Below are 16091 nucleotides of genomic sequence, written 5' to 3'. Positions count from 1 at the left end.
AGGAAAATCAGATTGTCCACATACCACCTTGCATCAGTGCAGTACATTTGTTACACCTTGCATTAGTGTGATACATTTGTTATAAATCATAAAAGATCACTTTTATAGTTGTGCTTTTAGCTGCAGTCTATAGTTTACAATAGGGTTCACTGTGCTGTACTATCCCATATTTTTAAAAAATGTTTTATTTTGGTAGTATATATACATTCTAAAATTGTTCCTTTTAATCACAGTCACATATATAATCCAGTGCTGTTAGTTACATTCATAATGTTATGCTACCATCAACTCTATCCATTACCAAAACTTTACCAACCCAAGTAGAAACTCTGTACAATTTAAGAATTAATTCCCCATTCCCTACCCTCACTCCAGTCTCTGGTAACCTATATTCTAGATTATGACTCTGTGAGTTTGCTTATTCTTTTTTTTTTTTTTTTTTTAAAGATTTATTTATTTATTTAATTCCCCCCCTCCCCTGGTTGTCTGTTCTTGGTGTCTATTTGCTGCGTCTTGTTTCTTTGTCCACTTCTGTTGTTGTCAGCGGCATGGGAAGTGTGGGCGGCGCCATTCCTGGGCAGACTGCTCTTTCTTTTCACGCTGGGCGGCTTTCCTCATGGGCGCACTCCTTGCGCGTGGGGCTCCCCCACGCGGGGGACACCCTTGCGTGGCACGGCACTCCTTGCGCGCATCAGCACTGCGCATGGCCAGCTCCACACGGGTCAAGGAGGCCCGGGGTTTGAACCGCGGACCTCCCATATGGTAGATGGACGCCCTAACCACTGGGCCAAAGTCCGTTTCCCTGCTTATTCTAATTATTTCATAACATTGAGAGCATACAGTATTTGGCCTTTTGTATGATATATTTCACTCAACATGTTGTCTTTAAGGTTCATCCATGCTGTCACAAGTATCAGAACTTTATTCCTTTCTTTTTTTTTTTAAAAGATTTATTTATTTATTTATTTCTCTCCCCTTCCTCCCCATCCCGGTTGTCTGTTCTCTGTGTCTATTTGCTGCGTCGTCTTTGTCCGCTTCTGTTGTTGTCAGTGGCACGGGAATCTGTGTTTCTTTTTGTTGTGTCAACTTCTTGTGTCAGCTCTCTGTGTGTGCAGCACCATTCCTGGGCAGGCTGCACTTGCTTTCACTTACGGGGCTCTCCTTACGGGGCGCACTCCTTGCGCATGGGGCTCCCCTACGCGGGGGATACCCCTGCGGGGTAGGGCACTCCTTGCGCACATTAGCACTGCACATGGACCAGCTCCACATGAGTCAAGGAGGCCCGGGGTTTGAACCACGGACCTCCCATGTAGTAGACGGAAGCCCTAACCACTGGGCCAAGTCCGCCACCTTTATTCCTTTTTAATGCTGACTAATATTCCATTATTATACACCTTATATTTTTAATCCATTCAGCAACTGATGGAAACTTGGGTTGCTTCCACCTTTTGGCTATCCATAATATCCCCACTTGTACTAAGCCAGTTTGGGCCCCCTGCACCATTCTAGATTATCATTATGTGGCACATTGCACTTACTTCCTCTTTGTCTTCCCTCTCTCCAGACTTTCCTACATGCCACTGTAAGATTTATTTTCTCAGAGAATTTGGACACCATAATAACTTCATAATTTCTTATGGCTATGGATTAAAATTTAGGGCCCTTCCTTTTCGGGCCCTGGGCTATTATTCTCTAGCCCCATTCCCACCACACTCCCAAACTTACCATTTACTATTTTTTATTTCTCTCCCCTTCCCTGTCCCCCTCCCCCCCCCCCCCCAGTTGTCTGCTCTCTGTGTCCATTCACTGTGTGTTCTTCTGTGACTGCTTTCTATCCTTATCAGTGACACCGGGAATCTGTGTTTCTTTTTGTTGCGTCATCTTGTTGTGTCAGCTCTCCCTGTGTGCAGTGCCATTCTTGGGCAGGCTGCACTTTCTTTCGCGCTGGGCGGCTCTCCTTATGTGGCACACTCCTTGCGCATGTGGCTCCCCTACGCGGGGGACACCCCTGCATGGCAGGGCACTCCTTGCACACATCAGCACTGCGCATGGGCCAGCTCCACACGGGTCAAGAAGGCCCAGGGTTTGAACTGCGGACTTCCCATGTGGTAGGTGGAAGCCCTATCCACTGGGCCAAGTCTGCTTCCCACCATTTACTATTATCCTGAGCACTTCATTTTCTCTCTCACCTTCAAATGTTTAAATGTTCCTTTTATCTTTACCTGAATCTCTGGCATCTCCACTTCTCTTTTGATAACTACTATTGATATTCATAGTTTCTTTTAAAGAGCCTTCATAATTATACCCTTAGGAGTCTGATTTTTGTTAGTCTGTCTTCCTTTATCCTCCATGTGAACCTGCCCATACTGCTGTCACTATTGTATGGTAGTTATTGTCTTTCCCAGTGGACAATAAGCTCCTTGAAAGCAGATACCACGTAGTTTTCAGTATTGCATTCTTTGTGCCTTTTCCCGGTACCCATTGCTTAAGTGTTTCTTAAACATTTTGTATAAGGGATGAATTAATGATTCCATATTGACTATGGGAGGAAAGGAAATATAGCTCCAGGGATCTATCCTTATGGTTTTATATCTCACAAAATATCCTACTTGAATGCTTTCTTTTGCAACACTGAATCAGTTGCATATTCTCCATATCCTACCCTATGCTTGCGCCGCCTTGCTTTTGATTGCATAGTCCCTCAGCTTGAAATACCCTTACTTCTCCATGGGCTCAATTTAATCATGGAGTTATCTTTAAGTTATTTTGGTCTTCCTTCGGATAGGAATAATGACACTATCTTCTGTTTTCCTGTAATAATTTCCTGGCCCTTGTGTACCTTGTATTATGATTATTTTGGTACATGCCTCATCTTTCCTACTGGACATTGGGCATCTTGAGAGCAGTATCCATGCCAAATTAATAAATGTATTTCCTGTTTAACATGACATAGTGGGTTACCCATTGTAGGTATTCCAGTATTGCATTGAATCAATAAATGTAGGCAATATCAAAGTAATTGAGAACAAATCTTCTTTATGGACTCTAGAATCAGGAAGTGTCCCTTACATTTTCTCAAACTTAGTTCTGCTTATGTAAGGTGAATGAACTTAATAATCTCTGAAATTTCATGTAAAACCTGACACGAGAAAGTGAAACAGAATACTTTTTAACGGATAATTCAGATTTTTAATGTATTTATAGACTAGTTTATCAAGAGATCAAGGGATGAGATTTGTAACTGTAATGGCTGTTGACTACACAGAACCTTCAATGTCTAGAAACTGGGTGTGGGACCATTTGTCATTTACCATTTACCATTTACCATTCTGGGCCTCAGTTTCCTTTCTCATTAAAAAAAGGTTGCATGGAAAGCGGACTTGGCCCAGTGGTTAGGGCGTCCATCTACTACATGGGAGGTCGGCCGTTCAAATCCTGGGTCACCCTGACCGGTGTGGAGCTGGCCCAGGCACAGTGCTGATGTGCGCAAGGAGTGCTGTGCCACGCAGGGGTGTCCCCTGCATAGGGGAGCCCCACGCGCAGGGAGTGCACCCCATAAGGAGAGCCGCCCAGTGTGAAGGAAGGCGCAACCTGCCCAGGAATGGTGCTGCCACATGGAGAGCTGACACAAAAAGATGACGCAACAAAAAGAAATACGGATTCCCATGCCGCCAACAACAACAGAAGCGGACAAAGAAGAAGACGCAGCAAAAAGACACAGAGAACAGACAACTGGGGCGAAAGGGGGAGGGGGCAAGGGGAGAGAAATAAATAAATAAATCTTTAAGAAAAAAAAAAGAGGTTGTATTTCATGATTTCAAAGGACTTTATTGTATTTTATTTTCTGTTACAGAGCTTCAGTTTTAAAGACTAAATTTTTTTTTTTTTTTTTTTTTTTGAGGTACCAGGTCTAGGGATTGAACCCGGGACCTCACATTTGGGAAGCTGGCACTTATCCACTGAGCCACATCAGCTCCCCTGTGTTATAATTTTGTTTGTTTGTTTGTTTTGCTTGTGGTTTGTTTTTGTTTTTTCTAGGAGGCACCAGGAGCTACTGAATCCAGGACCTCCCATGTGGGAAACGGGCTCAACTGCTTTAGTCACATCTGCTCCCAGGGAGACTCAATTATAATTCTTGCTTTAATAAGCTTATTTAGCTTCTATTCTCTTCCCAAATATTTTGTATTTGGGGGTGGGGGTAGTGTGCATATGCACACACAGGTATTTATTACAAGTGGGCCCATAGTTAACCCTGGGGGCCCATAGCTAACTCAGGCTTCATATATGAGCTTCCTGCTAAAACTTAATCTACTAGGGTTTCTGCATGGAAAGTGTTCTCTCAGGCTTTTCAGTCGTTACCGGGAGAGTCTCAAGGAAGTTCAGGGCCCCAAAGAGAGCAGATGGTGCCTTAGAAATTTCCTGCTTATATTAATTTTTTTATCCTGTGTTGTTTTTTTCTCTTGAAAATGATGTAAATGCTTATAAATTTCCTGCCCAGCAGAAATTTAATCCAGGTGATGCCATAGCAAGACATTACCATTACTCCATATCTGTCTTAGGAAGAGAAAACAGTGATGCATGAAATCCCTTGAAGAATCAAGCAACCGCTCTGGTACTTCAGTGTCAGAATCTTATATTTTCCGAGGGGGGAACTAACATCTCACTTAGGGCTCCTCAGGTATTAAATTTTAAATAGAAAACCTACCACGAAGACTGGGCTGCAACACTGATCTGCAAATGGTGATTGTCATCGTCTAAGCACACAAGAGATGGGGTGCAAGCCAAGAGTATACTGAATTTCCTCCAAGTCTTTCTGATTTCGTATTTTTAGAAAGGCTTCTTGATTTGGGTGCATATTGGTTTTTAAGCAAGTGGCATGTCTAAATGACTTGCTGAAGTCCTAGAACTAAGCTAATTTGTGGCAGATTCAGCCCTCCCAGTCCAGTCAAGGTTTCTGCAGCCATATCCACCTTCTGTTGAAGAGTCTTTAGTTCTGAAGTCTGTTTCTAAGAAACTGTGAGATTTTTTTCTGGACTGAATCATAGCAGCAGTAACTCCTGGTGAAAAGCCCTGCAGAAAACTCCCCTTCCTGGTTAACACTCGACTGGTCAGAGTTCAATTCAGCAAATCAATTCCACAGATGTTTACAAGGTGCAATAGGAAACACAGAGCAATGTGGGCAGCTCCTTCTTTTTAAGGTTCCATGAGAATCTCTTTCCCTTTGGGGAGTATTTTTCATCTTTCTGAGAGGTGTTCTAAGATTTTCCAGTATATTCAGTGTAGTTAATTTTCTGCATCAGTGATAAGCTGCAAGCAAAGGATCAGCCTTCCTCGTGTGCGTTCTCCATCTTCTTCCCTCTCCACACTGTCTTTCAGGTTCAGTTCATAATTTTTCAAAAAGCTTTTTAGATGATTAAAGGTGTGCGATGTTTGCCGCGTCTCTCTTTCGCTGTCTGTTGCCTTTTTATGTCCCTTCTCTCTCCCCTTTCCCTCCATCTTAGGAATCAGCAACATCCAGGCAGGAGGACCCCTCACGAGCTCCCAAAGGCTCATGAGCTAGAAGCACCTTGTCGGAGCTGAGCCCTCGGTGTCCTGCCTGACGCTCAGTGCCGCAGTGGGCTCTGCTGGTGACTTTTATGAGACTCTCACTTCGGTTTATGGTACAGTGGGGAGTGTGCACACTGCTGAATGAAGCAGCGGGCTTTTCCTTTACATGACAGTACTTGCAAGAATTCTTGGTATGGATTTATAATTAGGATGTTTAGTTAATATAACATTTTTAATACAAAATAAGGCTGAGAGGTTATATATTTATATACATATCGCTGCTGTGTTCTTTGCTATCAGAATAAAAATCTTTTCCCTGTCCTTCATCCAGTGCATGATGGGTGAGAGTATCAGGAGTGCCCTGATGCAGAAGTCCTAGGAGTGTGGCTCATGTTGCCTTCAGCAGCCCACTCAGGATCCTAACTGGCCCCACTTGCAGCCTCTCTGGTGCCCAGAGGCAGCTCTCAGATTTCCCTTCCACAGTTACTCTCACACCTGCAGTGTGTACTCACCAGACCTGGAGACAGTATCGTAGCAAGGGGGATGGTGGGAGCAGTCTGCCCCTGGCATAGGTAATAGGGGGGCATCTTGCCTGTAGAAAATTTCAAAATAATAAGAAAAGCGATTATCACCCTGTGCCTGCAATGCTAAGTAATGTCAGTGATAAAATTTTGCCTCCCAGCAGGGTGTATTCTTTCCACCATCCCCTCCTTGGTGTACCTTAGTTTTATAGTTTTTCTTTTTTCTCTCTCTCCGTGTCTTTCTACACATCAAAGTCTTCAAAGCCTTCTCTTTTCCTCCTTCTAAAGCACTTGCCTTGAGGACTCTCACTTACTTTGCACCTATACCGGGAAGGGAGCCACTAGAAGTGTCCATACAGTTAGGAAACCTTTCTTCATCAGTGTAGACTTCTCACTCCACCACTTTGCCATTTTCTTTATTGTGCCACTGTCATCCCAGTGGCTTTGCCCAGAAATATGAACTTGGTTTGCATGCTTCTTTTTGTAACCGCAGCTGAGGGCATCTCATAGTTTAAGATTCAGATAAAATTAGCCTTTAGCATCCCATTCCTCCAGTAAAGTAGGGAACTCAGCATCATTCCCAGTATATCTGGGAATTCAAAGGAGCTTGTTTTCCTCTTTAGCCTACCAGCTGTATACCTCCCATCTCTGTGGTTCCTTTCCCACATAATATAGCTGCTGGTTTGTTACCTCCCGAACACCACCAGCCCAAGGTGGCAGATATCTTTACTAAGGATTTTTATTGGAGAGTCTTCATTTAAATTTAATCCTAAAATCCGTGCCACAAGGACATATTCTTGATTTTTTTTCCTTCAAGGGCTTAACATCATGCCATGACCTTAAGCCTTCTATCTTCTCCCTAAATGAATTGTCTGCTAGCCCCAGCCTCCCAAATTAATGATCATTTCTTATTCAGAAAACTTTAAGTATTTAAGTATTTTAAATTTATCAAGTTCTAATCCCACAGTCCTTCATCTTCATAAAGAGAAATATCTATTAAAGTGTGATTCTCAGGCCAAATAAAAGGTTTTTTTCCTTGAATCATTTATCTGACATCCCTTAATTTATTTTCTTATCTTCCAATTTTATTTACTTGCTTCCAATTCTACTTAAGTCTCTTCTGCACTGGTATTCACATTAACAGGGACAAAAGCTGTATTGAGTCCAGATGTATTAATTGTATTACTTGTAAATGTATAAAAGGGTGAAATAGACTTCTGCCTGTATTCAGTGAACTTTTTTAAGTGTGACCATTTTATTTAAATATCTGTAGTTCTTCTCCATGGAAGGGAGAAGAGGGATCAATGTGTTACCCTCAGAGTGAAAGCATGTTTTTGACAGAACATTTTAAAGTCTCCGTAGGAGAAACTCACCTGCTCTATAGTTTTGTCCAGTTTATTTAGATCACTTTTGGTCATCAGGCCTTAGTCTATGACCTATCCTTTAATCCCTGAAATGTAACTTTTTCTATTTCCTGTTACTGCTGGGCTCTTTTTATTTTTAACGTATTTAAGTATATTTTAAATACCCAGAAAAGTATAAAAATATGGAACATCTGTGTGATAATTTAACATTAACAATTGGCCAAATTTTTGTTTGCTCTTTCTTTTTAAAAGAAATAAAACATCTCAAATACTCCTGTTGCTTACTCTTTCCTATTTTATTCCCCTCTATCATTTCCAAAGTAACCAGTATCCTTAGGTTGGGATTTATCATTGGACTACATATGTGTGTAGCCACTATGGTATATAGGATTATTTGTGGGTTTGGAGTTGTTTTCTCTAAACGCCCTCTTTACCTGGCAACCTTGTTTCCCAACCCTGCCAAGCATTCCATGGAAAAGAGGCCAGGGCAAGCTGAAGGCTCCCTGATGTTTCCTCTTTTCTTCTTCCTCCTCGACCCTTGCCTTCTGTTACTCTATACCCATTCTTGCATGCACAGTGCCGTCTGACTCTACTTCCCCTCTCTTTTTCTTCCTTCATTCTTGGTGCCCAGAATTAGGTCACTTTAATGTCCATTTCTGGCCTTGAGTATCAATACAAACTCAGTTTTCCTCCACCCTTATTTGGGAACAGGGAAGATAATGTTATTAAAAACCTGAGGGGAAATGCAGTTTGAACTCTAGAAACACTACTGAGGGGAAAGGGGGCAGAATTCTGTGTCCTGGAGAGTCAGATAATTTAACAAACAGATGGGAGCACATTTATTGTTAGTTGTAGTGCTGAGAGCATTTGCCATCAAATAAATAGTAATTTTCTTTTACAAAATTAATTTGGTTAACAAAATTCTATTTATCCTATCTCACCTTAGGGTCTCTCTATAACAGAGATTTTTACATTTCCCTTTAAATTATCTATTATGAAGTTTACTATAAACAGGCCTTTCCCTTCTTTCATTTATGTTATATTATTTGCCTTCCATGCGTAAACCATACTGTGAATGGAGATGGATTGGGGCCATACTTTAGGGGTATACCAAATGATTACAGTAGATATTCAGGGCTCAATGGAGTCCACAGTCTGGTTGGAAGACATATTTTTTTCAAATACTGGTAGTAAGGATATTTATTGAAAGCACCCAGGGTAGTGAGAGACAGTGGAAGATGCATGGTTCTGCTGAGCATCGCCTCTGTAGGAATTCATTTTGTGGTATTTGAGGGAAAAGCAAAATCTTTAAATACATGTGCTTGCAGTATTTTGAGGGATATATAGCTTAGAGATGAGTCTAGCCATCACAAGTCTTAATCCCATCATAAGGTAACAATTACTTTTCAGTTCTCCAAGTCACATATTCCATTATCCCTTTTTGACCACCCAGATCCAGATACACTTTTATGGGGCTGAGAGTAAGAATGGCGTGGAGTTGCCTAACATCTTTATCAGCTGTGGTCAGAGTGTGTCTTTGGCCTTTCTAAATGCATCCCTGTGTGGCCAATGCTGAGACTGTTCTTGGTTTCCTTTCTCAGGACATGTTTGGGAATTTAGGCCCTTAATCTTATTTCCATCTGAAAACCTGAAAACTCCCACATTTGTTTTCTCTGCACAGAACACAGAATTCCCTACCAGAACCCAACACTGTCTTCCTTTATTGATTCAATTAAATTATAAAACTACAAATAGCACATTAATGAAATACCCACTGTGTGCTCACTAGAGAAGTATTGGCGAATAGAGTAGGAGGAAAAATGACTTTATAGCTAGAAGTGAAGTTTTTGCAGGATCTTTAAAATCTGATAATTTTCCAGCTTACCATTAAGCCTCTTCTTGGCACATTTTTCTCCCTTACCGTTTTCACTATTTAGATATGCAAACAACATCTTTCTATTATATCGTGATGGTAAATGCTTAGAGATAACTTTTTTTTTTTTAAAGATTTATTTATTTATTTAATTTCCCCCCCTCCCCTGGTTGTCTGTTCTTGGTGTCTATTTGCTGCGTCTTGTTTCTTTGTCCGCTTCTGTTGTCGTTAGCGGCACGGGAAGTGTGGGCGGCGCCATTCCTGGGCAGGCTGCTCTTTCTTTCGCGCTGGGCGGCTTTCCTCACGGGCGCACTCCTTGCGCGTGGGGCTCCCCCACGCGGGGGACACCCTTGCGTGGCACGGCACTCCTTGCGCGCATCAGCGCTGCGCATGGCCAGCTCCACATGGGTCAAGGAGGCCCGGGGCTTGAACCACGGACCTCCCATATGGTAGACGGACGCCCTAACCACTGGGCCAAAGTCCCTTTCCCTAGAGATAACTTTTAAACTTCTTTTACTATTCTGAGAAAAGAGCCCAAACAGTAACACTTACATTCACAAATGCTAAAGAAGACCTATTCTTTAGTCCTTTCTTTTTTCTTTTTTTAAAAAAGTTTACACTTTTACTTTTATATTAGGAAATGAAGTTCCTTCAGAGTTGTTGTTCCTAAACGACCATGAGGGACCTGATGAGTATACTGATGAAATGTCTGTAGAAATAGCTTTAGAGTGAAGGTTTTATCTGGAAGTAAATTTTAAAAGTCTCTAAGTCCGAAGCTTAATGTTTATACGTTTTGATAACCATAAACAGTGTTGAGATATACATAGTGATGACTGCCACCCCTTAAATTTTCCCAAATGATGTTTAATACTTTATGTTTTAGAAGATAGAGATTGATTGAATAAGTTCCATCCAGAGGTTTTCTTTTATTACCAAAAGCTACCAGAGTTTGGTTAATTTGGTATTATTTGTCTATAACACAAGTTTTATAAATGTGTGGTGTTAGATATATGTACCTATTTTTTATGTTGAGGAGAAATAACATGTAAATGGTTGAGAGTCAATGGAGAGAGATGGAAAGAAAAGAAAAAAGATTCTCGGTAGTCAGGAGCTAGAAGATTTCTCCTAGATTTGCCACAAACTTTAGTCTGGTTCTAAGTTTTTGTGCGTTTTTCTGTTTTATTGTACTTCCATCTCTGTATAATGGCTCTTTTTAGTACCGTTATTTTCTGTTAAGGTAGTACTTATTATGCATCTAATATGTGCCTTGTATCGTGCTAGCAGGGACATTACATGTCTCATCTCATTCAGTCATCCATCCCCCTAGTAGGCAATAGTAATTCAGCCACTTCAAAATATGGACACACAACTCTTCTCCAGCTCACTGTGCTGAGGCAGTGATTTCTAGTGCCTCAGCAGACTGGTGACTGTCCATCACAAATTTTCTCACAGCCTACAGGAAATGAGAATAAATGGGACATGTTGTGAAATTTCTCTCTCCCTCCTTTTTAAAAAATGTCACTCAGCTTATGAAATATTAGTGGCAGTAGAAAGCTTTTGTATGTGTCCCTGCTTGTCAAAACAATACATTTGCATATTTTTGTTAGTCCTCTCCTTCCCTCTTTGTTAGCCTTTTTTACATGTTTGTAGATATAGAAGCCTCACAATACCTGACTTAAAATACACTGTCTCAACCAAACCCTGTAAATGTGTACATGTCAATTTTAAGAGCAAAGCTGGTAAAATATAAAGGGAAGGAAAGCATTCTTTAGATATTTAATAGATATTAAGCACTTGTTTAGAATTTAAATGTAATCTAATGCTAGTGCAGTTTTTTTTTTTAATTTAAAGATTTTTTTTAAATTTACTTCTTCTCCCCATCCTGTTCTCTGTGTTCATTCGCTGTGTGTTCTTCTTTGTCCGCTTGTATTCTCACCTGGTGGCACTGGAGATCTGTGTCTCTTTCTGTCACATCATCTTCCTGTGTTGGCTCTCCATGTGTGTGGCACCACTCTTGGGCGGGCTGCGGTTTTGCGCAGGGTGGCTCTCCTTGCTCAGGGGCCACTCTTTGCACAGGGGCCACCCTTACACGGGCATTCCTGCGTGGGCCGGCACTCCTTGTGCGCAGCAGCACTGTGAGTGGGCCAGGTCACCACACGAGCCAGGAGGCCCTGGGTATCAAACCCTTGGACCTCCTATATGGTAGGCGGACCCTCTATCTATTGAGCCACATCCGCTTTCCTAATGCTAGTGCAGTTTTATGTGTTGCAGCTTCACTCTGGTTTGAGTCTCATCTTCATTGGGTTTTTACCCAATGTGAGTACATAAGGTAATTTTTTGGCAGGAAATAATTTTCAAGGAATGTTCTTACTCTTTGCAATTTCTCATTCCCCATCTTTTCCTAAAACCCTTATTCAAGAATAACCTTGATTTTTCAATTTTTGGTTTTCTTTAACACTGAGAGTGTTCTACTTTACTTTTCCCGTAGTGATACCAATGAAGTTGATATACCACCCAACACTCGAGTGGGCACAAAACGCTATATGCCTCCTGAAGTATTGGATGAAAGCTTGAATCGCAATCACTTTCAGTCTTACATCATGGCGGACATGTACAGTTTTGGACTCATCCTCTGGGAGGTTGCTAGGAGATGTGTATCAGGAGGTAAGTAAATTATATCTTTGAAAAGCCACAGTGAGAGCTATCACAAATCCTTTATCTTTGATCAGAAATCAAGGTTATCATATTGTCTACAAAATCAGATTTTCTTTTCTTTTCCCTTTGGTTTCTATTGTTGTCTAGTTACAGTCCTCCTAGGAAATGATATTTCATAACTTAGAACCATCTTTGATTGACCCCTTCACTGACTACTGGTGATTCTCTTCAGATCCACTGTCAGTTTCCTCTGCCTTTTCAAGAATCACCCTCTTCTACTATGTGCATTGTCTGGTTTCTTTCTTGGGCTCTTCCTCTAGCAGTTGCTCTTCAAATCATACCTTCCAGCCTCTCCTCACCACCTTGCTGGGTGCCACCTCAAACTCTAGTGCCCAGTGGCCTGTGGCTTCCTCTGCACAGGCGACAGTAGAGACATAAAAAATGTGGGATGGGACACACATTCTTTTGTTCCTGTATTTCTTTACTTTCTATAAGTCTACCTTGTACAGCCATTTGAACACATCCATTTTCATTAGAAGGAAATTAAAGCAAAGAATACTATTATCTTCCATGATAATTTTTTTTTCTAAAAACAAAAGAATTCCCTAGTGAGACCAATTATAGCAAATTAGAAGACATCCTTCAATATCCAGAGGTATTATGATTTCTTGTACTGTTTTGATTACTGCCGCATAATACAATTCAAATAGATTCTAATACCTTGCAGGTAAGGAGCTGACTCTTAGGCGCTTCTCTAGCAAATACCCTTGATGTTTGCTTGAGCACATGATCATTCTCAGTGAGAAAGCTTGATGCTGCTGCCATTCTTCATAAAGGCCAGTTTGAGCTCACCTTCATGAACAAATGGACTTGACCAGGATTCTGAAAGTGCATTGTACACTAAAGTGTGCTGGGACTTGTTCCTGGACCTGCCACTTACTATCTGTGTGAGAGTTTGGACATTATTAGAATTTCCTTGATTTCAGTTTTCTCATATTTAGAACAAGGTTAATTATAGTATCTACCTCAGATGGTTGCTGTGAGGCATCAATGAGCGTAAAGAGAATTAAATCTACCTGGCACATGGATAGCACTCAAAACATGTTAGCAATTTTTTTTCCACTTTGGTTAGTAGAGCCTTTAACTTATATTTAGAGCCATATTTCAATACAAAGAAGATACAGGTCTTAGCAGACTACAGCTTTGTAGAAATATCATTTTCAGTGCTGCCGTTTTTCTCATTATCCTGGGAAATCAGAGCCTCTTGTAAGCAATTTAAAATAGAGCACATTCCGTCTAAAGTAAGAGTAGTCTTTTGTACAAAAGGAAGGTAAATCTAGGAAATTTTGCCTAATCAGATATTGAATAAATCTCTCACTAAAAGTATGAAAAAGGAAAAGAGTTACCAAAGTTGCCTGTCCTAGATCTCATGCTTTTTAAAGAGTATGTGGGCCTACCTTTGAATAATATGCTTACCCTTACATATTTAAGACAGGTTTACAGAAGAAGGAGTAGAGTACAAGTTTGCTTTTCTGATTTATATTTTCTTTTTTTTTTAAAGATTTATTTATTTATTTCTCTCCCTTCCCCCGCCCTGCCCCAGTTGTCTGTTCTCTGTGTCTATTTGCTGCGTCTTCTTTGTCTGCTTCTGTTGTTGTCAGCAGCACTGGAATCTGTGTCTTTTTTTGTTGCATCATCTTGTTGTGTCAGCTCTCCATGTGTGCGGTGCCATTCCTGGGCAGGCTGAACTTTTCACACTGGGTGGCTCTCCTTATGGGGTTTACTCCTTGCGCATGGAGCTCCCCTATGCGGGGACATCCCTGCATGGCAGGGCACTCCTTGCACGCATCAGCACTGCGCGTGGGCCAGCTCCATATGGGTCAAGGAGGCCCAGGGTTTGAACTGTGGACCTCCCATGTGGTAGGAGGACGCCCTAACCACTGGGCCAAGTCCACTTCCCTATATTTTCTTAAGCATCTAAAAAAATTGGGCTATGAAAGCCGGTATTTAAAAGTCTTTGGGCCTGGATATAGGAAAAAGGATTTGTATGTAAACATCAAGCTATTAATCTCATTGCTAGGGCTGTCCTTGCCTATGGAGATTGGGGAGTACCAGAATGTTTCCTTATTCCTGTGTGAAGTTAACATTCATGAATTGAGTCCCAGTTCAACTCCATATGAACCTTTGGCCAGTGATTCTTAAGCCTCAGAGCCATGTTCCTCCATTTTGTAGAGTGTGGATATTAATGCCCTCTTATAAAAGTGTTTGTGAGAGTTTAATAAATTAGAGCATCCCTATCTCCATACCTGGAGATCATCAACTCTCAACAAATTAGTTTCTTTTCTCTTTCCAGAGAGGCAAGGCGTACAAATTTCTATCCCTGATACTTTCCTTTATGAACATACTGAAAGTTTCTGGGCTTGTCTCAAGCTTAGATACTTTGGGTGGAGCAGACACATCCAGATACAGGTCATTCAAACATTGGAAGGAAAAAAGAAAGAAAAATTTTGAGGTTTTCAGGCACAATATTAAATGTCCATGAAAATGGAAAATGTTGATAACTTGGTTGAATGATGAGAAAGGAGGAAGGTCTATAGTTCAAAGCCAAACTTTAATTAATTCATTCATAATTAGATATTACCCCAGTCTGTGTTTCTTATAGTATCTACATCTATCCCACCATCCATTCATCAATCCATCCAGGTAATGGCACCAACATTAGACACTAAGGATAAAAATGACATGAATTAGATAAACATGGTTATTGTTCCCAAGATGGTTCCAGAGTGATTGGCTTGAGAATTAGTAAGGAAGAAGGAACTGAAATGAAGTGAGCATTCCCTGTGTACCAGGCTCCAATACTTATGTTTATCTTGTATAGAGATGAAACACAGACAAAGGAAATATTAGCATAGATAATACACATAATAATGCTCTAGGGACTCAGTGAGCGCTAAAATTAGTGGTGAGTTAAAATGATATGAGGCAGTTTGGCATCTCCTGAAAACTTTTTGATTATATGTAGGTTTGAGTTTACCAGAAAGGGTAAAATTCAGACACTGGATTTTGTCAGAGTAAACCTCCAGTGAATTTCATGATGCACTGTATAATGTGCCAATCTGGAGAATTCATCTTGGTCAGGGAAAAAGCCATGGCATTTCTATAAAAGATGATTTACCCTTTCTTTAAACAATTTATTTATTTTTCCTAATAGTAATGTATTTTTTTTGTAGAAAATTTGAATAATTATAGAAGCCTTTAAGAAGAAAATAATATTAGTACCTAAAAACCATTGTTAATATTTTGGAGTGTATATATTTTCCAAATTTTGAATGTACAAAAAAATATTCTTATGATTTAAGCAGAAAAATGTAAATCTGACATTTTGTTGAAGTAGGATACACTGCCAAATTTATTATGAGAGCCATAATCTCCTATTACAGTAATAGAAACAGTTACATATTTTGCAGTCTATGTTTGGATGTGCCTGCCAAATTTGCACTGAGATTTAATACAGATTTTTTTTAAAATTTGGCATATAAGAGACTTTATAAAATTGATAATTAAGTTGAGATGTTTGCTTTACCTAGCTATCAGAAATTAGAAAAAAGCCTGAAGACCTGCTATTATTTCCCATTAGGCTTTCTATTCACTTTTTATTTCTTTTTATTTTTCTATCCACTTTTTAAATATAAGATTAAGTGCTACTTGGGCAAACTTTTTTCAAAATGTGTTTTGCTTTTTCCAGACTGAACTGGTCTTTAATACTGTTAGCACCCTTCTTGGAAACTAGTTTGCATGCGTTTCAGACTTTTATTTCCATTTGATAAGAAATACTAATAATAGTAATAATGACAACATGTTTTCAGGTATAGTAGAGGAATACCAGCTCCCCTATCATGACCTGGTGCCCAGTGATCCTTCCTACGAGGACATGAGAGAGATTGTGTGCATCAAGAAGCTGCGTCCCTCATTCCCCAACCGGTGGAGTAGTGATGAGGTGAGGCTTGAGGTCACTGTGTGACAGCGACTGTCTTCTAAACATTTCTTCTTTTGCCAAATTCCAAAGATTCATTACAGGAATTCTTTTTCCCTGTGTTTTGATGGTGATGACAATTATTGCAATAATTT

At 40.4% G+C, this 16091-nt stretch overlaps 1 protein-coding gene across 10 annotated transcripts in view; it reads left to right on the top strand.

The window, feature by feature from the left end:
* BMPR1B (bone morphogenetic protein receptor type 1B) overlaps nt 1-16091 on the top strand; it is a 437941-nt gene that overhangs the window by 419558 nt on the left and 2292 nt on the right. For all 10 annotated transcript variants that reach the window (XM_023582890.3, XM_023582891.3, XM_023582892.3 and 7 more), the window contains 2 exons: nt 11794-11969; nt 15830-15960. In XM_023582890.3, coding sequence (XP_023438658.1) covers nt 11794-11969; nt 15830-15960 — 307 coding nt within the window. The remainder of the gene's footprint in view (nt 1-11793; nt 11970-15829; nt 15961-16091) is intronic.

This window comes from Dasypus novemcinctus, chromosome 1, assembly GCF_030445035.2.
Source record: "Dasypus novemcinctus isolate mDasNov1 chromosome 1, mDasNov1.1.hap2, whole genome shotgun sequence".
NCBI lineage: Eukaryota > Metazoa > Chordata > Mammalia > Cingulata > Dasypodidae > Dasypus > Dasypus novemcinctus.
This window is presented reverse-complemented; position numbering and strand designations above follow the sequence as displayed.